Genomic DNA, 24,590 nt, shown 5'->3' with positions numbered 1-24,590 from the left:
AGAAATATTCCGTGGCGTTATATTTTCAAAAGTGCATTAACATCGAAGTCATCCGTCATCACATTTAAAATGGCGGACATCGGTTGCGGCCAAATATTTTAATTTTATTTGACAATTGAAATGCTTAGTGGTTAAATCAATTACTTTTTCATTGGCAATTTCTGTATTTACTTATAATTTATTATTTCGGACATTGGATACAAGTAGTACATCTTCTCTTCACGAAAAAATATAACTTATAAAATGGTATCAATATAATGTTCTGACTTTTATTATTGTTAGGAATTATTGAAATGAGTTTTTCAAGTAAAACTTCTTTACACTTAACTTGGGGAGTAAGCTGGTGCAACGGAAGTTGAGAGGTTTTTTTTATATAGCTAGGTCAGCAAACAAGCGTACGGCTCACCTGATAGTAAGAGATTACCGTAGCTTATAGACGCTTGGAACACCAGAAGCATCGCAAGCGCGTTGCCGACCTAATCCCCAATTTCCCCAAGAGCTCTAGGCATCTTACTCATCAACAAAAACACAATACTGATTGAAAACAGTATTATTTAGCTGTGATCTTTTTTTTTTTATGTCACTAGGTCGGCAAACAAGCGTACGGCTCACCTGATGGTAAGCGATTACCGTAGCTTATAGACGCCTGCAACACCAGAAGCATCGCAAACGCGTTGCCGAACCAATCCCCAATCCCCCCAGGAGCTCTGGTCACCTTACTCACCAACAGGAACACAATACTGCTTGAAAACAGTATTATTTAGCTGTAATCTTCTGTAAGGTCGAGGTACCCCAGTCGAGCTGCTCCATATTTTGAGCAGGAAATTTCCTGCTGTGCCCTACCTCAGTTATTATGCTTAATATAAAAATAAAATCTAAAATTTAGTTCTCAACCATCTATATTCATAAAATTTTGAAGTGGAAGGTCAACGTTCAATATCCGTGGCAATAACTATAGGCGGGTAAAAAGGGGCAAGACGCGGCTAGTTTTATGCGTTTCCATAAATCTTCTCTTCTTTGATGTTGTGGTGAATGCACGTCTATAGTCATTATACAAAACCACTTAGTAATAAAACATTATATGTTGGAACTATAAATATTTTTACATCTCTTTTATGGCTTTAATTTTTTTTTTTGACGGGTAATATTATCCAATTGTATATTCTTTAAAATCTATGAATTCACTATGAACTATATTCTGTCTAATATCTCAGTCTTTATAGGTACTAGCATCCCATCGCGGCTTCGCACGGATATTTAACAAAAATTCAATTATATCCTAATTAAAACAAATATATATATAATATAGCCTATGTCACCCGTGGGCAGTGTAGCTTCCCAACAGTAAAAGAATTTTTCAAATCGGTTCAGTAGTTTCGGAGCGAATAGGCTTTGAATACAATGCAAGCAAACAATCAAATCTTACAATATTAGTATATATATCTTTTAACATATGTTTAAAACGTATTTTTTTTTTTTGTAAAATAATTTTAATGTCAAATTAAAAACGCTATCTGTGTATGTAAAAACCCAGTAACAAATATGTGTATGAACATATGTCATGAATGAGATCGAACCCGCAACATTAAGAGAAGCCATAGCTGTGTCAAGACCTAACTTATATAAATATAAAATGAACTCGTCGAAATGTATGTACGCGCATAACATCCGAACGGCTTCACCAGATTGGATAATTCTTTATTTTTTGTGTTTGTTATTATTGGGGCAAGATATGTATGAAAGAAAATAAAAATAATAATGTATTTAAGAAAAAAATAGTGGTTCCTAGGTCGCAGGATTATTCCTGATAACCCAGTTTTATACGCAATAATATTAAAATAAACACGTGATTTATCATTCGTTCCGCTCACTCATTAGTTACGTTCAAAGCGCAATAGAAAACAAACTACATTATCATCGAATCAGTCACACTAAACGATATACAATAAACGGTGAAAAAACATCGCAAACTTAAAAATGTAACGTTAATAAATCAAGTTAAATCGATTTTCAGTATTATTTGTAAACTCCGCGCCGCTAGTAGTTTTCTGAACGTTTGTTATATCGAAACTTTGACAGCGCGCCATGTTCAACTTCTTCAAAAGAAAAAGCGTGAAAGCCGAACCGTCGCCCGAGAGCTCGCGGAGACGCCCGAGCGCCGACCGCCCGCCCTCAGTCGAGCCTCGGACGCCGCGAAACGATAATGATGTAACCAACGAAAAAACAAGCAAGGATGTTATCAATCTCCTGTTACCGGAAACCGACTACAAACCTGACCAGAAAAGTGGTGTCAGCGCGATATTAAATATAATGGGTAAACGTAAAAGGAACAAAAGAAAACTTGATACGAAAATCGAGAGCGATGTCTGCGCGACGCCTACGCCGGCCGAAAATAATCGAAACGCGCCTCCGCCGTCAGACGATCCGGCCGAGTTTGTGAGAGCTCTAGTGCTCGAGAAATACGCAAAACCCGAGCCCAAACAACAACACGTGTCGCTTGTGTACGTAAATGAGCCCGATTTGGAAGAGAAGCGGCAGGCGGAGGCGTTACTCCGCGAGATCGCTAAGAGCATCGACTGCACTATCGACAAACTAAATGAGAGACAAATGGGAACTGCGGATAGTCAGCCGTTGAAAAATACGACCGTTTGCGCTGATAATAAAACGATTGACTCGTATAAAAACGAGGTTAAAGGCGAGCTGGATAAATTGACAAAGGATAGGGAAGAGAACAGAGCAGTCAAGGAGAGTTCAGAATCGCCGGCGACTAGGAAATCAAATTTAAAACCTCCGAGGTCAGACAACGAAGGCTGTTCAGATGACGACCGTTCAGATAACGGAAAAAAACGAGTCACATTCAGAAAGCACATAATTTTCGACGACGGCGAACAGCAAACTGACGAAGAAGTGGATTCCTCATTCGAATCCCTTACTTCAGAAGAAGCAGATTACCTAGAAGACTTACCCGACAACGACGAACTTTTAGGAGGTTATATTGTCACTAATAATGATAATAAAACAGTTATAAACGTAACCGAACCAATAATAAAAGTAGAGTGCGTTGATGACTTGAGACGTATCACAAATGATAATAGTGATAGTGGTTTTATAGAGAGTGATAAGAACGAATCGGGTGATGAAACTAGTGATGTTAAGAGTATCGTCGAGAGTGAGAGTGAGGAGGAGATCATCGAGGAGATCACGGAGGAGATAGAAGAAAGCGAGGCTGAGATTGTGGAACAGGACGTTGAATCGTGAGTAGAATTTCCCTATTTTACATTTGAACGTTATATAAATATGTGATATCTACTCTTTTATGTATCGGCATAATTAAAAATGAATGGCCGAAACGTATTTAAGCACATAACTTCCAAAGGACTGCGCTAAATTAGATAATTATTTTTACTTTTGTGTGCAGAAAAAATAATAAATAAGAAGATCATAATCAGAAATATAGTTATATGCTCTATGCTTCAGCTTCTAATATTCTACTGCTGCTGAGAAGTATCAGAACTTAATCCACCACGTTGCTCCAATGCGGGTTGGCGGATATATTCCCTACTATGAGTACCGATCGCTATCAGCTGTACATGATAACAACCGGGACCGACGGCTTAACGTGCTCTCCGAGGCACGGTGGGGAGACCCACAAGGACTGCACAAACACCCAGACCACGACAAATACCTGTATAGCCAATACAAATGTTTGTCATGTGCGGGGATCGAACCCACAACCGCCAGCGCAACAGGTACAATCTATGGCCGTGACCGTTGCGCCAACGCGGAAATATAAATAGCGTACAAAATATGTTTGATCGACATGTAATGAAAACATCATTAAGGTAGTAACAGTCAATTAAATACGCATTATTAATGCTTCTGGTGTCGCCGGCGTGTACAAGCTACGGTGATCTCTAACCATTAGATGGACCGTTCGTTTATATACCGTCCTATTTTTATTAAAAAAGATAAAGAAAAATGGAAGCTATTTGTATAATTTTACTCGAATTTTCCTTTTTTAAATATGACAACCGACGAAGTGCGAGTCAGATTCGCGCACTGATGGTTCCGTACAAACAAAATTATTAAAAATATTTGTGTTATATGATGTAAGTAAATTTTTTCCTTTTTATGTGCTATAAGATGTTACTTCGTACCAAATTTCAAGATTCTGAGTTCACGGGAAGTATCCTGTAGGTTTTAATTCCCTTGCGGGTGTCGAAAATTTGCAACATAAACGGCTGTATCTTTTGATTGCGTTGGCTCAGAAGTTTGGTTTTTTCACAGCTCTAAGGGACCATAGACCTGAGTATTTCATATAAGTGTCAGCTTGATACTTCCGTGTTACTGAGAAAAAGGTTCTTGACAGACAGACGGACTTTGATATAAGTTTCAGCTTGATACTTCCGTGTTACTGAGAAAAAGGGTCTTGACAGACGGACAACAAAGTAATCCTATAAGGGTTCCGTTTTATCCTTTTGGGGTACGAAACCCTAAAAATAGTTACAAAATACGATAAAATAAATGTACAAAAAACGTTCAAGTATTTTCGGCCAACCTAAACGCGTTACTTCTAATTGCGTAGCTGACAATTTATATTGGAATGCGTAACAGCTCGTGATTTGTTTATTGCATGCTATTTGAATTTAAGGAAAACTATTTTATATTTTTTTTTGGATTTTTATTCGATCTTTTCTTGCTCTACGTCTATGTGTCTTTATATATAAATAAAAATAAATCGTCGAAGTATTAACGCGCCTAACATCCAAACGTCTACACAGACCACAGCTAACTAGTACTGTTTCCAAGCGGTATTGTGTTCCTGTTGATAAGTAAGGTGACCAAAGCTCCTGATAGGGTCGGCAACGCGTTTGCAATTCTTGTGGTGTTGCAGACGCCTATAAGCTACGGTAATCGCTTACCATCAGGTGAGCCGTACGCTTGTTTGCCGACCTAGTTGTATATACAAACTGAATTGCATAATTCTTTTGGAAGTAAAACTTCGATGAAACGAAAATTCGTCACGATAAAGAAAAAAATACATAAATGTATAGGAGAGAATGGGAAAGAATACAATACTACTCAAAACGCGTAAGCGACGCGTTTAGCGTGTCTCTTACGCCCTTTTTTACAGGACCGTGATCATTGTCAATAGAACAAATCGCAGCGGCCTGCCTTCCTACGACTTTTCAGAAGTTTCACTTGTGCAGAAATAATTTTTTCCTTTACACTTTTACTATCAACATATATAACGTCATTACCCAATTTACATTATATTAAGCTTGTCGCGTGATTCAAGTAAGTACTCGTATTTACATAGTTTGAAAAATTGTAATAATTAAAATGTGGTAAGAATGCATTTAAAATAACTTCTCCGCAATATTTAAAAGTCCGCTATATTGGATTTAGAGTAACGCCACTTCATGTTTCAAGTTATTCTCAGCAAGTAATTTTATTTGATACGTACATGTTGTAGGAGGGCATTAAAAATAACTACTCCACCATCTTGGGCGTGGATACCATGTTGGATTTAGAATGACGTCACAAAGCTAAACATGCATTATCATCCATATCAAACGTGTATACCGAATCTCAGCTCAACCGGTTAAAGATATATGCTTCAAAATTGAGTTCCAAGATTCCACCCTAACAAACATACGCTTCAGCCTGTAATATCCCACTACTGGGCATAGGCCTCTTTCCCCATGTAGAAGGATCAGAGCTTAATCCACCATGCTGCTCCAATGTGGGTCGGGGGATATATTCCCTACTATGAGTAACGATCGCTATCAGGTGTATATGATAACAACCGGGACCGAGGGCTTAACGTGCTCTCCGAGGCACGGTGGGGAGACCCACGAAGACTGCACAAACACCCAGGCCACGGCAAACCCCTGTATGGCCAATACAAACGTTTGTCATGTGCGGGGATCGAACTCGCAACCGCCAGCGCAACAGGTACAATCTATGGCTGTGACCGTTGCGCCACCGCGGCGTCAACAACACAAACAACATACTTACATAATTTACAAGTTAAATAAAAGCTTTTACTATGATACTATAAAATTTCTCTTTTATCACTCGAGCGTACATAACACTAAAATGTTTACGACATTATGTACTAGACTACTATATTTCTAAAATAACTTTGAATGACATCAATTCAACGATTTCTTTTTATACAGCTAGGTCGGCAAACAAGCGTACGGCTCACCTGATGGTAAGCGATTACCGCAGCTTATAGACGCCTGCAACACCAGAAGCATCGCAAGCGTATTGCCAAACCTACCCCCAATTCCCCCCAGGAGCTCTGATAACCTTACTCACGAACAAGAACACAACACTGCTTGAAAGCAGTATCATTTAGATTTGATCGTCTGTAAGGTCGAGGTATAGTTCCTCAGTCGGATTACTCCAGATTTTGAACAGGATATTTCCTGCCCTACCTTTAGACTTTATTTTATTTTATTTTGTAAACAAACGGTATTACATCAATATACAGAAATACAAAACGCAATAGTATCACTTAACCCAAAATAGTTTCCGATATTAAAAACGAACATATAATAATGCTTAGAAGAGATTCTTCACATGAATAGTTTCATATCTTGTGTTAACTTGTGTAAAAAATAAATTAATAAACGATTCAGACTCAATGGCCCCCCGTACGATTTCCTCCCGTGTCGGGGGTCTGAAAACACACACAATGCACTAACATATATAATTTGATTTTATAAATGACAAAGCTGTGTCTCTCACGCACATTTGGCTGAGTTTATAATGATTGAGTTATGTATTGACGGTTTTAAAAAAAGTTGCGGTTGAGTTTATTTCCTATTCTTCTCAACAGAATCTATATTTCAAATCGCCGGTAGCTTCAAATCTATGTTAATCTATACTAATAAATGGAGCTGGTTTTTTTGTTCGGTGATACTGTGAAAACTGCTGAACCGATCGGAATAATACTTATATCATAAGATGCAGCGTGTTTCAGAGAAGGTTTAAGTATATGATATGTTGATGATTACTTATCATGTAACAAAATATAGACGGACAGAGGTCGCTAGTGTTATATAAATAATTAAATAATCAATACACATTCTGAATGCGAGTCACAATTTCGCGTCTCCACTCACGGTCTTCGGTAGTATAGTGGTCAGTATCCCCGCCTGTCACGCGGGAGACCGGGGTTCGATTCCCCGCCGGAGAGATGCTTTTTGTTTTTTTTTTACGTAAATTAAATGATAGTACTTGCGTGACCGAGCTTAACTCGGTATATTTAGTAAATCGTGTTTTTTGGAAATCATATTTAAATACGAATTACATATTTATACTATTACTTGATACATTTATACTATTTTTTTTACCGACAAGGATAAAAAATATAAACAAATAAAAAAAAACAAAATTAAAAAAAATAATTAAAAAATTATAATGATAAAATATGAATAATATTTTTCGGTTTTTCATACATTATTAAATAAAAAATAACGAGTGCAATTAGAAAAAAAAAAAAAAAATAATCGATCGAGGATTTGAACCGAGGTCTTTTCGGACGATTGCGACCGGCCGATTTCCCACCTAAGCTATTACAACTTTAGTGACAATTGCGAAATTTACCTTCGTATTCTGACGATATTTTTTCATTGTCTGAAAACTGAGATAAAACGACATTTTCTTAAAATGAATCCTAGCTACATTTATTTATCTCCCCCGAAATCCCCCGTATACTAAATTTTATGAAAATCGTTGGAGCCGTTTCCGAGCTTCAAATTATATATATATATATATATATATATATATATGATCTGTGCGTGATACGCGTACAAAGACTTCTTTCGTCTTCTTCGGAAATATGGATAGGTTGATATTAATTAAGTTCTTAAAAAGAATTTGGACGAACAAAGGTCGCTAGTAAATATAGCTGAAGAGTTTGTTTGTTTGATCATGCTTATCTGGGGAAGTATTGGTTTTAATTGAAAAATTATTTTTATGTTCCATTGTCTATTTACCGAGACAGGCTATAGACTATATAATATTTTAGTACGTTCAATTTAATACGACACAATGACGATTAAACTATGCTATTAAAGCCTACATGAATAAAGTAGGCCTGCACAATAGGCCAGCACTGTGTCTTAGATATACGAAACGTAACTGGCTTTGAGAAAAAGAGAGAAACAAAATCTGTGCTCGCACCTCTCTCTTTTGCTCCGTTCGCATCGCTCGATCACACTTTTCATAACGCCCTCGTCACGCATTCACCAGCTTACTCCCCAAGTCAAGCGTTCGTAAAGAAGTTTTGCTTCAACAATGGGAGGTAAAAACATGTGAAACAACGCTGAACAGTAACGCTGAGCAGTGACGCGACTTGCTCTGGACGTGATGACTTAACGCACAACATCTCAAGTATTAGACCCCATACGTGTTGAAGCTGACAGATTTATTTAATAATCTTACTAAACCATACATCATTCTATTGCAAATTTCGAAAGTTACGATGCTTATTACTCTATTACGAAATAATGGCTGGACGGGTCTGGATAAAACTTGGCACAGCGATAGGCAACAGTCGAAAATAACACGAGGCCACTTTTTTGTCCCGGAAAAATATATAATCCCCGTGTGCTTATGATTTTAACAAAGCAAGGGATTAGTGTGATTTTACATTGTTTAGAAACGGAAGAACGACAAAGGATGAAAAAATCTCACAAAAATAGACGTATATATGTTTGATATACTTTATAATGAATAATTTATCAGTATTAGTTCAGCCTATTGCAGTCCACTGCTGGACATGGGACTCCACAAGTTCGCACCAAAAATGCCGTGAACTCATGTGTTTTCATTCATGACAAATCTCAGGCGCGATATCACGCAGCCAGACAAACACAAGAAATATGTGCTCTCATATTTTACACATAAAAAATTCAGTCGAATTGAGCATATCTTCTTTTTTATGTCAATTATAAAGCATACATCTCACATACACCCTGCTCCACAACCCAAGCAGTTCGTCGATACCGCTAATATCTTAAATGACGTGCATAACCCGACACATCTATCAAGGCAGAGCACTCGAGCCGGCTCCAAGGTTGGAGTTTGACGTACATCCTGAATCATGTGTTATTTTTAATTGATCTTGTGATACATATTGACGTTTTGTACTTGACTAATTTATCTGTGGAATTATGGTATTAATAATGGATTTTTCTGTTAAAAAAAAGTTGGCAGCTTTAGAGAGATATAAGTGAAAACTGACTAATATTAGAATTAAAATTCTGTGTATAATATTGCACAATACTTCAGCTGTTTAGCTACAGATATCCCTGTGGAGAACTCCGATATAAAATGTTAAGTTCCATTGGGGATCCTGATAGATCTATATTGATCGAAAAATGCTCAGAAAAAAACTGTATTTTAACATATCAAATTTGAATAAAGTAATGGGAATCCCCGTTTCAAACACACAATAGTTTACAATAAATTCCCATCAATTATCGTTTTTTATCTATATATTATGTCGTAGTATCTATAAGCATGTTGGTGACGTGAGCTCACGAGATTTCACCCATCCAAAAAGCGTCTAACGCGCACAGCACACGGCCACCGTGCGTGTGTCATGAGCATGTCGGTAATGTGAACCCATAAGATTTCCCCCTACAAAGTGTCCAACAAACTTAAAAAGCCGACCAATGGCGGGATAACCATCCAACTCCTGGCTTTCAAATACACTATCCGAAGACGGGCAGCAGTGTCTTCGGTGCAACAAAGCCTGTCCTGCGGTCACCAGTCCGCCTGCCCAGTGTGGTGATTATGGGCAAAACACATGAGTTTACGCCATCTTTGGCGCGATCTTGTGGAGGCCTATATCCAGCAATGGACTGCGATAGGCAGAACTGATGATGAGTGATGAGCAAACACAATTATGCAATATCCTTAGCAGAGAAGTGAATGTTATTTGCGAGAGATAGCATTTCTAACCGATAGTGACCAGGTATTACAAAAATAATTATAAATGTCAATATTTGCTTATTAAGTTTTAAACCGACATAGTAATTTTCAGGTCTTAGTAACAACGGCTTTTTAACCGACTGGAAAAGAAATAGAAGTTTCTAATGACATGTTGACGGACAGAGGTCGCTAGTAAAATTATCTATGAATGAGTTTATAATGGTTGAGTAAAACACTAATAAATAATTTTTAAAGTAGTAACTAAGGCCTTGGTCGTCAAATGCGGCCCGCTGTTTGTTTTCGTGCGGCCCGCAACTTAAATAATAATTTAACATTAGGAAATGGGTTGTCTAAATATCTATTATTTTCCTGGCATGGCTACTGGTTTGATATGTATAAACAGGTGTATTAATATATATTTATACTAGTTACTTTCATTCACGTGTTTAATAAAGAAATCTTACATCAAAATGAGTGCTTTTTCAATGCGAATACGGTAACATAGGGTTGACTGCTAAAAATCTAGTTTGATGATGGTTAGCGGATATAATATAGCCTGGTCAAGAATTTTCCAGTCAAACCTTTAGCGATTTATCTTTAACATACTAAAGTAAATATTAATATATATATATATGTACGTTCGAATTGAGTAACCTTCTCCTTTTTTGAAGTCGGCCAAAAACCAGCAAGAAACTCGATAGTTACTATTTTTAATATTATAAATCATTTAACAAATCCGGAAGTCGACACCGAATATACATAATGAGTATCCTGAAACGTGCTATTCTTGTGTAAATAACGGAAGATGTTATTGTAAATAGCGTTTTAACGAAATGATATTTACAATATATTTACATGTTCACGTGGCAGACCGCCAGACGAACGCACTTAGATCTGTTGGTGACTCATTTCTTTGATAGAACAATATTTACTTCTATACATTAATACGTGAATCAAAAGCTTTGTACCCCTTTTTACGAAAGTTACGCGGACGGAGGAGTATCAAATTTCGCACACTTATAGTTTATATAGAGAAGGAGTGCAGAATGCTAATATATTTTTTTTAATTATGCATAAAAATATATTTATCAATAAAATAAACATTACACACACTACCATGTATTTGACACACATGCGCATATTATCTATTTTGTTGATTGTCAAAGTTTATAGTCAAATTTAATTTTTTTTAAAAAGGTTCTTTATTTTCATAAGTTTTTGGTTTTTTCTATTTTATTTTATTGTGGTCGAATTTCGACCACTGGGCGACTAGTATATTTGACGTGATCTGGGTGTTTGTGCAGTCCTTGTGGGTCTCCCCACCGTGCCTCGGAGAGCACGTTAAGCCGCCGGTCCCGGTTGTTATCAGATCCACCTGATAGCGATCGTTACTCATAGTAGGGAATATATCCGCTAATACGCATAGGATCAGCGCGGATTAAGTTCTGATCTTTCTCCTACATGGGGTAAAAGGCCTATGCCCAGCGGTGGGATATTACAGACTGAAGCGATACATCTTATAAGTGGTATGTAGTACCTATATGGTTTAAAATAATGCCTTTCGCTTTTATTCATCTCTATAAATATTATAATTTTCTTTCAATCGATTATTCATGTAAATAAAATAGAATATGTTACGCTCCAACGAGTATGGCGCTCTGTTTTCACTTTTATCACCACAATTCATAAGCGATACAAAACAATTTGAGCGATGTTGTCCACATATCTAATATATAAAATTCTCGTGTCGCGGTGTTTGTAGTTAAACTCCTCCGAAACGGCTTGACCGATTCTCGTGAAATTTTGTGTGCATATTGGGTAGATCTGAGAATCGAACTACTTTTTTTTCATACCCCTAAGCTAAAAGGGAGGGGGGGGGGATTTAGGGGTTAATAATATAAATGGCAAAACAACGTTTGCTGGGTCAGCTAGTAATAAACACAAAAACTTTGTACTGTTCTGCTGGCACAGTTGGCTATGTTTTCAGCTTCGGAATCATAAGATTGATTTCTTGCCCAGAGTCTAAATATTGACACAGTTTTGTATTATGTAGGTATATACAACGAGTTATTAAACTGGCGTCCTTTCGTTCAACTGCGATATCAGAAATGATATTTTAACCTAAATATTCAACTTACTTGTCCAAACGCTTTCATAATAATAATAAAATTAAAAATTAAAAGTTTAATAAATACTTTTACATAGCCACTCCAAGCAAGAATCAAATCCACGTATCATCGGTGTTTCGAGAACTTTCGTTACCATTACACTAAAGGTCAATATGGACATCTATATATTAATACGTAAAGCAAAAACTTTGTACCCCTTTTTATGAAAATTGCGCGGACGGAGGAGTATGAAATTTCGCACACTTATAGTTTATATAGAGAAGGAGTGCAGAATGCTATTATTTTTTTAAAATTATACAATAAATATACATACATTAAATTAATTAAAAAAAAACATTACACACACTACCATGTATTTGACACACACACGCATATTATATACTTTTGTTGATTGTCAAAGTTTGTAGTCAAATATATATTTTTTTAAAAGGTTCTTTATTTAATTTTTCGTTTTTCTTTAATTTTAATTTTTAATTATGGTCGAATTTCGACCTCTGTGTGACCACTAGTAAAAATAATTCTGCCAGGAGCACGTAAATATACAAGAGCTTTGAAAGTTGAACTTTTGCTAGTAATACACACGTATCCTAACGCATTTAGCGCGTGTATCCAGGTCACTTGAATAGTTCGTCTGATCTAGACCATTTCTCACACTCGAATATCTTGTTACTAAATAATAATAATCAAGTACTAAAACTAGCTGACCTAACGAAATTTATACGGTACTATATAATTTTCGAGAATTTTATCGAATTTTCGAAGGGAAATTTCTTTAGAATATTTGTGATTTGAATGTCGATGAAACGAAAATACGTCACGATAGAGGTGTTTTTTTCTTTTTTTCGAAATGTTTGTTACTGTTGGCCCTACTGGCCTACAGCGTCACCGGTGAGAGGGGCCGGGTACTAGAGACACCGGACCCGAAGGAAGATGGAGGCCTTGGAGGGCACGGGGGTGACGTTCGTCCTAAGGGTGTCTCCTAGCGAGATCGCACCTCGGCTTAGAATGTCGTCGGAGTGGATAAAGAGCGAAACACACAAATTTATAGGAGAGAATGAGCGAGAATACATTACCTACTGTTCAAAACGCGTTTTGGCATATCGTTTACGACCTATTTCAAGAAACCGTGATCATTGTCTATAGACTGTCTATAGACATGTACTGTGTGGCTACGGTACTAAAGAATATAGCCACCCCCTGTCTTCCCATGGGTGTCGTAAGAGGCGACTAAGGGATAACACAGTTCCACTACCACCTCGGAACTTACAAAGCCGACCGATGGCGGGATAACCATCTAACTGCTGGCTTTGAAATACACAGGCCGAAGACGGGCAGCAGCGTCTTCGGTGCGACAAAGCCAGCCCTGCGGTCACCAATCCGCCTGCCCAGCGTGGTGACTATGGGCAAAACACATGAGTTCACGTTATTTTTGGCGTAAACTTGTGGAGGCCTATGTCCAGCAGTGGACTGTATAGGCTGTAATGATGATAAGATATTACATTAAATTAAACGGCTTTTGAAGTGACACTTCTTTAGAATATTTGTGATTTGAATCTCGATGAAACGAAAATGCGTCACGGTAAAGAAACAAACACAACTGTGTAGGAGAGCTGGCCGTACGCTTGTTTGGCACGTTGTAATAAAGGAAAGGTAAACCGCAGGGCTCAGCTAGTAAGACCTTAATACATAAGAGATTAACAAACTATTTATTTATTTATTCAAATCTCATCAATACAAAGTACACAGAAAACTGTTTAGCGTACGAACGTACATTTTGTTAAAAAAAGAACAATAGTTTATTAAACATTATACATATTTACAATTCACAACTTAAGAACTAAATATTTACAGATAATTTTGGTATAAATCATGTCCGCGTGGAATTGTGCCAAGAATGTTGCATTTTCCCATTGAATCGCTATGCCGATTCTCTAGGCAAAAAATGCACCAGCCCTCTTGTCACCAGTGGAGGCAATAAGGCGAGGAGTTATAGTTAGTTCTGTTAAAATGTTCGTGTACCCGCAATTACAGATGGGCACGTCATTTACAATAATGACGCTCGGATAATGAATTGAATAGTAATACATATTTTTACAATTAGTCCCATTTAAAGGTTATTGTACAATAATGTTAGCAAATCTTCAAAACGTCGCATTTTTTATATATAACTAACATTAACACAGAAAAATAAGCTGAAATAAAGCTGTCAGTCTCGGAGCATATCAGCAATTCTAGACAGCTTTAAAACTGCTGGTCTAAAATTATAGCAAAATAAGCAGCATATTAAGCCAAAATATAATGACAACTTACTAAGTGCCCGCGGATGTTTTTTATTTATATTAAAAAAAAAAGTTCGTTTTTATGATTCAAATTCACGAAAACCATAAAACTAAAATACGATTATTAACCCTAATTCTTTGGAAAGTTTGGAACTTGCACATCCGCCAAACCACAGTAAAGCAGCTTGGTGTGTTAAACTCTTATTAACTTCAATACAGCGACCTCAATAATATTTATTTTCACATCGATCGGTGTGTGCGTCTGTTCTCTCAAGTGTTCATTTTGTCTATTTCTAGACTGAAAAGTAGATTTAAATGTAAAAGTCTTAATGTAAAATATCGAATTGCTTAAAAACATTTAATAGAAATGGAAATACATTAATCCATACTAATATTATAGAGCTGAAGAGTTTGTTTGTTTGTTTGAACGCGCTAATCTCAGGAACTACTGGTCCGATTTGAAAAATTATTTCAGTGCTAGATAGCCCATTTAGCGAGGAAGGCTATAGGCTATATATCATCACGCTAACACCAATAAGAGCGGAGCACCAATGAAGATTGTTTCTAAATCGGGTTTTTTTTTCCTTTTGAGAGCTTCCCCAGTTAACTCAAGAAAATTTTCCACTCGGACGAAGTCGCGGGCAGAAGCTAGTTTTATAAAATAAAATTACCTTCCTTGTACATAAAACGCAACGGTCACTGCACTGGTTTGTGGCTGTTGCGCTGGCGGTTGCGGGTTCGATTCCTGCATATGACAAACATTTTTATTTCCATACAGATGTTTACTATGGTCTAGGTATTTGTGTAGTCCTTGTGCTATCATGTACACCTGATAGCGATCGTTACACACATTTATTTTATTTATTTATTTACACTTTCGCACACTAATACAAGGTTTTAACAGCATAACAAATGATATATAAAAATAGAATTTGCATCAGTTGCAACAGGCGGCCTTATCGCTAATACAGCGATCTCTTCCAGGCAACCTTTGGGCAGAGGACTAAATATGATGGGATGGGGCGCAAAAATGTTATGTAATATACAACATAACATAATTAAACATATTATAACATATTATACTCACATACATGTACACCAAACACATTTACATACATATACATACATTCAGATACACACACATTATGAAATATATCCGCCAATCCACAGTGAAATAGCGTGGTCTATTAAACTCCAATTCTTGATCTACACCGAGAAAGAGGCCTATACCCAGCAGTGGGATGTAACGGGCTGAATCGCGATAAAAATATATTTTGTATTGTATCATCAAATTCACTACAAACATATGTTGTTCCAGGAAAGACCTCGTGAACCAGGAGAGTCGGTTCCAGTCCCAAGTGGCCGCGCTCACGGAGCTGGCCGATACCAGGTGCGATGAGGCAGAACGCGCCAGGGAACTCATCGTCTCTTACAGAAAAGATATTGAAGCGAAGGACCAGGAGATCGAACGTGAGTATTCAATAGACCAAAGTTTTAATAGTTCTGTTTTAGAATACAGACTTGCATTCAAGAATACGGATATGGATTTGTTCATCAGGCAATCAGGCTCGAAAGGTGGGGGTGAAATGAAAACAACAGGGAGGAGTGTAGTGAGATATCACGTGATATTATTTTTCGTTTAACGCGATATCTCTAAACCTAAAAAAAAAAACATAACCAACAAACACCCTGAAACATTGATATCTGACTATAGATTTGTATCACGATGCTGAATTTTCAAAAATCTAATCAGATTATAACTATATTTAGAGATATATTTTTGGGAGTGGGGAGGGGTAGTCGTAGACCTAGCCGACCCCTATAAGGAAGAAATATCTTATTCATAGTTGTGTTCATTCGCAAACGAAAAAAGCCGACTTCAATCACATCGACCAGTAATACAGCGTAGGTAGACGAAATAATAGTCAAGTAAATACGATATAACTCAAAAGGCACTTGTCAGATTTCGATTAAATTTAAAAGGAAGCACATGACACGCACCACCTTTCGTTTAAAAAAAGAATCATCGAAATTGGTTCACTCAGTAAAAACTTCTGATGTAATATACATAAAAAATACAGTTGAATTGAAAACCTCTTTCTCTTTGGAAGTCGACCTCTTCTTTTTAGAAGTCGATTAAAAATCTTGAACGGCAGGATTGGAAAAGTAACTCAGTACCCTGCTGTAAGTTCCAGATAGATCCGAATAAAAAACGATGATTGATGTCAAGTTATTGTAAACTATTGTGTGTTTGAAACGGGGATTCCCAATACTTTATTCAAATTTAATACGTTAAAATACAATTTTTATCTGGACATTTTTCGATCCAGATAGATCTATCAGGATCCCTAATGGGACTTAACGTTTTATGTCGAAGTTTCACAGGGTAGGTATTGAGTTCGCTTGGAGTTCTAACTGTCTCACTTTTCTATTGTCAAACTAAATAAATATGTGAACCCAGTAGCTGTTCTGGACTTAAATTGTGCCAATTTTTGTTCAAATTCATTTAGTCCATTTAAGACTTTCATCTGAACTAATGAGATAAAGACAAAAAGGTATACGGACAAAAAAGAGCCCAAAAGAACCTAAAAGCCTTTTTTTCAATTATGTTCACATGTAACTGGAGTAGGGCACAGCAGGAAATTTCCTGCTCAGAACATGGAGCAGCCCGACTGGGGTACCTCGACCTTACAGAAGATCACAGCTAAATAATACTGTTTTCAAGCAGTGTTGTGTTCCTGTTAGTGAGTAAGGTGATCAGAGCTCCTGGGGAGAATTGGGGTTAGGGTTGAGGACGCGCTTGCGATGCTTCTGGTGTTGCAGACGTAAAACTCTTAATATATATATTTAAAAAATATATATGTTGTACATTGAATCTGTTAAAGTTTTATTTTAATCGTAAATATGTATAATATTTCAAAAAATGATTCTGTAGGTAAAATAATATAATCAGTGTAATTATTAAACCAAAAAGTTTTTCCTGTTCTTTGTTCTTTTTTCATATTTTTATTCATATAACCGTAGAGATCAACGAACTTACTGCGAATAATTTGTGATAAAAATATACTGATAAATATTAAAAATCACCTCGCATTACTATAATGAGATGAATACGCAAAGATTGTTCGTAAACAAACGAGAATTTATTTTTGTTTTTCTGTCGTTTCTCGCTTTGATATTTCAACTAGCAAAAAATATTATCAAATTTTTAACGTCCGTTGACTTCAAGTCGACGACATTTAAAAGTTGAAAATAAATAAAACGCAAGTGTATTTCTGGAATATTTTACTTTTTAATCCGCCAACCCACGGTGGTGGGTTAAGCTCCGATTCTTCTCCTACACGGAGAAAGAGACACCTATGCCCAGCAGTGGGATGTTACAAGCTGAATCGATCGATCAATTACATTTAAAATTCATTGTCATAGCATTCCAATATTAATCAGTCAAATAAAATATATTTAATATTTTTCTTTTTTCAAATTTGCTTTAAAACCACTTATTTCATAGCTTTGTGTATAGCATTTACGATTACGCTTACGCTACGCTTCAGACTGTAACATGCCACTGCAGCGTATGGTATGGCTATCTTTCCCCGTGTTGGAGAAGGATCAGAGCTTATTCCACCACGTTCCTCCAACGCGGGTTGACGGCTATATACTACTACGGGCGTATCGTATCCAGAGTAAACATTATGATAGAAATTTCGCGTGCCCAACGATTTTATATTTATCTGATCAATATACCAGACTTACCGATTTATTTACATTAGGATTATTTTAGCTTTTAGTACATAACATAACAAAATCACAATGTAAATTATAAAGCATGTAGTGCATTATAAAATTAATGGAGCATGTAGAAAAAAAAAAAAAAAAAAAAAGAAAAAAAAAAAAAAAAAACAATAGTCGTAAGTGATTATTCTAATTATTGTTATTTAATTTAATTCTAATAATTATTCTAATTATTATTATTATTATATAATTATATATATCTCTCACGGTCGGTTTTGGACTCACTACGAACACTGCAATGTTGAAAATAATACGCCTCAATACTTGAAAATTAAAATTTAAATAAAAAAAGGCATGGGCACTCAAGAGCCTATGGATGTTAAAATTTAAATAAAAAAAAAAAAAAAAAAAAAAAAAAAAAAAAAAAAAAAAAAAAAAAAAAAAAAAAACATAACAAAATCATTTTAACGTTTAACGTAAAAAAATTTAGTTTATTTTATTTAAATTTCATTAATATCTAATGAGTAATTTTTGAGTTACGTCTAATGCGCATTTACTTGACTTATTTTTTTCGTCTCTCTATGTTGTATTAAACCGAATACCCTTTCACTGAGTGTACTGTATTACTGGTCGACGTAATTGGAGTCGGTTTTTTTCGTTTGCAAACAATTATTACCCTTTTATTTGTATATAAATCAATATAAATTAATTAAGAATGATGTACATACCTGTAATTGGCATGCGGTATAGCTTAAATTTATACAGAATAGCTTATTGTAATGTTACGTTTGTTAGGTGGTTGTACAGTTTCTAACTTTGTTTGTTTGTAGGGGTAATCATCGCAAATACTGATCCGATCATGAAAATTATTTTACTAACACAAAGCTACACTATTCAGGAGTGATATAGGCGATGTTTTATTGTTATTGAACAAAAAAAAAAAGTGTAAATTAATAATATATGTAAATCAAGTAGGACACATGCGAGCGAGATGAAAACTTTACTATATATTTGCATAACAAAAATAATAATTAACGCCCAACGAAGTGGGCACGGGTCGGCTAGTAATAAGTAATAATAATAATAAATCAACTCAGTTTTATCATTGTTCATCATTAAACATCAATATCCTGAAACTAGTTTTTTAAACAAGGTCCAGTTTTACACAAAAACATAACATTTTTATATCCATCCATCATCTTTAAGCTGGACACTGCTGGACATGGCCTCTTCTAATGTTCGCCACTCTGTCCGGTCTTGCACCTTCTGAATCCGGCAGCTTCCCACTGTCTTCTTAAGGTCGTCAGTCCATCTGATTGGAGGGCGACCTATGCTTCTTTTGCCGAGACGCAGTCGCCATTCAAGAACCTTGCTACTTTTTTCATATGGCAGTTGTAAATATGTAAATAATAAAAGGTTATTGGCCATATGGCTCAGAGAGAAATTCTAAAGTGGATCGGATGAAATTTCTGAACTGGATCATTACTTGGCAATGAGCCAATAAGCTCAGCTGAGCAATTGCTTCTTTGATATCAATTGAATTGAAATTTAAGCGAAATTGAGTTACGTATCTGATGATTTCTAAGAACGCAATGTTTATAATTTTAATATACGTAATTTTTTGAACTAATACTTCTTTACGCATGTTTGACTTGAGTAAGCTGGTGAATACGTGACGAGAGCGTTACGAAAAACCTGATCGAGCGAGGCGAATGGAGTAAGAGACAGTGCAAGCACAGATTTTGTTGCACCCTTTCTCCCATAGCCAGTTATCTTTTTGCCAAATTTCAAGCTTGTAGCATAAAAAAAAATATTACTAGTAAAATCTACTGAACGAATGACCGCGTTACGTTTTTGTAACGCCATCTATCGGAACCCAGTAGGGTTATTTAGTTCGTTTTTTACCATTGACGCCCGGGTAAAAAGGGCAACCTTGAGGCCCGTACCCAGACAGACCCTCAGGCCTGCCAGGAAGAGCCACACACACCATTTGATATGGTATTAATCTTTTTCTTAGACTAGTAAGCCTTTTTTGTGCCTGTTTAGACAGTCGATCTGAGGGAGTAAACTCCAGTCGTGGGTCGGAGTTGACACACACACTTTTTTTTCTTAATAAGGAGGTTTATGGCGATGTATTGCGAAAGTTCCATTATTTATTAACTGAGGTAGGGCACAGCAGGAATTTCCTGCTCAAAATATGGAGCAGCCCGACTGGGGTAGTACCTCGACCTACCTGTTTTCAAGCAGTATTGTGTTCTTGTTGGTGAGTAAGGTGACCAGAGCTCCTGGGGGGGTTGGGGATCGGGTCGGCAACGCGCTTGCGATGCTTCTGGTGTTGCAGGCGTCTATAAGCTACGGTAATCGCTTACCATCAGGTGAGCCGTACGTTTGTTTGCCGACCTAGTGACAGTTTGTAATTTAATCCAGCACACTGGTCTACTGCATAAAGATCAGTCAGTGGATTTACAAATCTCAGAGGTTTGCAAGGTTTGGTCTTCTAGTGCTATCAAAAAGTCAACTACAATTACTAATTGAATTGTTATACCGATGATGAAATAAAGTGTCTCTAACCCTTAATCGAAACAAAGGAAAACGAAGTGCTTACAACTTCGTTCTGAAACAAAGATGCAGTACGCTCGAACCTTGAGTAATCCCTCAAAATAAAACACTTAATCAACGACACGTAGCTTTCAACAAAGGGACTATATTTAGAGTGAGCAAGGAAAACAGAAACTTGGAATACAGAGTGTAGTGACACTCGGTATGAAGACAAAGATCGATAAATACTTGTCAATCTATACAAATAAATAAAATTGGAGTGTCTGTTTGTAATATTAAAACACATAACTTTTCACCGCGTAATTGGGTATACCGATTTTGATGATTCTTGTTTTAATCGAAGGCTGTAGTTTGTTTTGTAGTCCCATTTAAATCTGATCGAGATCAGAATTAATTAATCAGAATTAATATCGACTATAAAATCCTACTTTACTAAATGACTATTTTTTGAATAATCTATGATCACTTCAGCCTAATACAGCCCACTACTGGACGTAGGCTTCCACAAGTTCGCGCCAAAAATAGCGTAAACTCATGTGTGTTGTCCATAGTCACCACGCTGGGCAGGCGGGTTGGTGACCGAAGGGCTGGCTTTGTCGCACCGAAGACGCTGCTGCCCGTCTTCGTCCCGTGTATTTCAAAGCCAGCAGTTGGATGGTTATCCCGCCATCAGTCGGCTTTTAATTTCCAAGGTGGTAGCGGAACTGTGTTATCCCTTAGTCGCCTCTTACGACACCCACGGGAAAAGAGGAGGTGACTATATTCTTTAATGCCGTAGCCACACAGCTTAAAAATTAAACTTAGAAATATCAAAAACAAATTAAAACAACATTACTTAAATATTTTGAACTAAAATTCTACTTAAATTGTATTTTATGGTATTGTTGTGTTTATTTGTAACATTACAAATGGTTTTCGTATTTTTGTTAATATTTTGAGTATTGAAAAAAAAGTTGAACATTGTCTGTAACCATTAATCAATACTGAATGTGTATAATTAGACTAAGACCTCACAGGTTGAAACCTTCGTGGTTTTTTGTTGGTGTTTTTTTATTATTTCATGTATTGTTCATTTTATAAACGATAATTTAAAAAAAATAACAACAAACAACACATTACAATACAATAGGCTGAACCTGACTGGATGACTGACTTGTCTTTTGACGGTAGCATGTAAATATAAGAGTTTAAATTAACATGGTTATTGGAACGAAGTTCCTTACGGCAGGCTTGACATTTGGCTGGGCGACCGAACTGAGAAAAATGTGATACTAAAACCGTATGAAAAATATATAACGGAAGTGACGCAATATCAGTCACACGACTGTATAATATGACGTTTGTAAAACTAAAATATTAGTAGTAAACTATTTTTTAAATAATTTATGTAATTTTATACGTCGACAAAAATAAACAGACATGTTTTTTTTTTATTTCACTTAATAGTTTGAATTATTATTATTATTATTTTGTTTGATTTATTTTATTTTACGGTATTTGTTATTTTCTAAAATACTAAATTTCCTAAATACTTTTACGTACTTAATAAAATGCAATCAACAAATAAAAAAAAAATCAAGAACTAGAAAATATGTATAAAATTCAACATTTTTTTCAAATTGTGTTGCTTCTATAGTATCCGAAGGATCTACGTTCCTTCCTGGTGTCCCATGACACCACATATTTTTTTTTATTACTAAAATAATTCAAAAATGGGATATTAACAATGTTTTCGATATTTCGACATTAGCTACGAATGTCTTGTTCACGAGACATTTTCATGTAAATGAAAAAAAAAAACAGAAAAATCTTTACATTCAACATTTGTTACTGTTTGACTATAAATTTTATCTCATTGGTTTAGTTTTTTAATTTTATTATAATCGATAAATGTTTTAACGTACGTATTAACTTCAACGATTATTTTACCATTAGATATTCACACCATGCAAGTAAAATAGGCTAATAAAAATATCTCTGTGACTCATAAAACCTATAATCAATAATGTGGTAGGAACCATGAGTTCACGTTATTTTTGGCGTAAACTTGTGGAGGCCTATGTCCAGCAGTGGACTGCGGCAGGCTGCGTGTAGGCTGTAATGATGATAATTACATTTAACCTTTTCTGATTTTAACATATTTTTCAGAGTTAAAATGCGACTTGGCAGCTGCTTACAAGGAATCCGAGCTGGTCAGACAGAGGAGTCGATCGCTGGAGGAAGAACTGTCAGCAGCGAGACGGTGCTCCGCAGACTTGGCAGATCAACTACAGAGACGTATAGGTGAAATCAATTTAAGCTTATATAAAAGAAATTTTTCGTATTATCAAAACGCAAATTCTCAGAAGGAAGGCCATAGGTACTTTTCAATCATCAATTTAAAAGTCTTTCGAGTAAGTCAAGTTTCACGCCGATAAAGCCAGTTTGAATTGCCTATTCTACTAAAAAAGAGTCATGCAGAAAATCAACTATTACTGTTCTGACTTTTGCATTCAGATTGATATTAATTTCTTCAACGTTGAAATTTCTGGACAATTCGCTATGGAATTGATATTTTGACAAATAAAGGTGTGAATAGAAGTTTATGGCTTTGCTTATATTGGCTGAAAAGTTTCTTTCTCTGAATCCAATATTGAAATTATAAGAATAATAACAAACATTTAACTAGAATTGATACATTTATGACACATTCATTATGTGAATTTTCAGAGGAAGCAATAAGGCAGTTACGATCAGAATTAGAAGATGCTCTCCGACACCGCGCTCAGCTGGAGGCCAAGGCCCAAGAGCTGCAGAAAGACAAGGAGAGGCTGGAAGAGGAAAAGCTCCAGCAGGAGAAGAAGGCGAAAGAGGTAGGATTCGTATAAATATTATCAATGATAATATTGTTAATCTATTAACTGAAATTTTTGAGCATTTTACAATTAATCTTGAAAAAAATACCAGTTCAAATACAAAATATGCATTATTTCAGACAAAACGGTCATTTAAAATTTGTTTTTAAATTTAAGTAATCCTGTAATTCGGAATAACGTTTCTATTGAGAAGAAAGAGACAATAAATCTAAAAATTTATTTAGAAAAAATAAACTACAATACTTGAAACATTTTATGGCATGTATAACAGTTATTATATTAGTAGACTTCGCAAAAAAAATTATAAATAGCAGAAGATACAGACTACAGCTTCCAGTTACGAATTATTTACGGGATTGTTAGTGAAACGCGATTGGGGGTAGGGTCGGTAACGCGCTTGCGATTCTTCTGGTTTTGCAGGGTTCTAATCACTAACCACCAGGTGAGCCGTACACTTATTTGCCGATCTATATGTATAAAATATATATATCAGTTAGTCATAATTTGGTATCAAAAGATGCATCCTAATTACAAAAAATAAACATGGTTTATTGGATGTATTTTGAGACTGCGTGGTAGGAATGCTGTTTGACGGGTAACAGAAATGCGTCATTCTTTAATATGAAATTTGCAACATGTTAATTTTATCGAGCTTCCGTTAATAAAATCAATTTACTTGACTAAATCTATATTACTAACAACGATTTAAGAGTAGCAAGCTACGGAAAAGAACGAGAATGATTTTAAAGCAAGGCTCGCCTTTATAACGACACCTGAAAGGCATTTTTTTGAAGCAAACACTGTTGAAATAATACGCCTCAACGCTTTGAGAATTAAAATGTAAATAAAAAAGACATGGGCACTTAAGAGTCCATGGATGTTCAAACTTATATAAAAAAAGGCACCTGAAAGGCAATAGTGGTTCTTAGTAAATGTATCGAAATGGATTGCAGTCTCCCTTTTTGATACCAAGGTGTACAAACTGATACACATAACAGTAATATGAAAAAAGCTAAGTTGCTTTGCATTTTACTCGCTATATATATATATATATATATATATTTTTATCTATAAAGTTATGT

At 35.9% G+C, this 24,590-nt stretch overlaps 1 protein-coding gene and 1 non-coding gene across 2 annotated transcripts in view; both read left to right on the top strand.

The window, feature by feature from the left end:
• Positions 1 to 1,350: 1,350 nt before the first annotated feature.
• Positions 1,351 to 24,590, top strand: part of LOC123666761 (plectin) — a 57,273-nt gene continuing 34,033 nt past the window's right edge. The window contains exons 1-4 of the mRNA XM_045600815.1: positions 1,351 to 3,254; positions 15,681 to 15,832; positions 22,802 to 22,936; positions 23,363 to 23,505. Of these exons, the coding sequence (XP_045456771.1) occupies positions 2,086 to 3,254; positions 15,681 to 15,832; positions 22,802 to 22,936; positions 23,363 to 23,505 (1,599 nt within the window). The 5' untranslated portion in view covers positions 1,351 to 2,085. The remainder of the gene's footprint in view (positions 3,255 to 15,680; positions 15,833 to 22,801; positions 22,937 to 23,362; positions 23,506 to 24,590) is intronic.
• Trnad-guc lies at positions 7,139 to 7,210 on the top strand. Its single transcript has one exon. It is a non-coding gene; the product is annotated as a tRNA-Asp (tRNA).

This window comes from Melitaea cinxia, chromosome 27, assembly GCF_905220565.1.
Source record: "Melitaea cinxia chromosome 27, ilMelCinx1.1, whole genome shotgun sequence".
NCBI lineage: Eukaryota > Metazoa > Arthropoda > Insecta > Lepidoptera > Nymphalidae > Melitaea > Melitaea cinxia.
The sequence above is the reverse complement of the archived record's forward strand: the minus strand, read 5'-3'. Positions and strand labels throughout refer to the sequence as shown.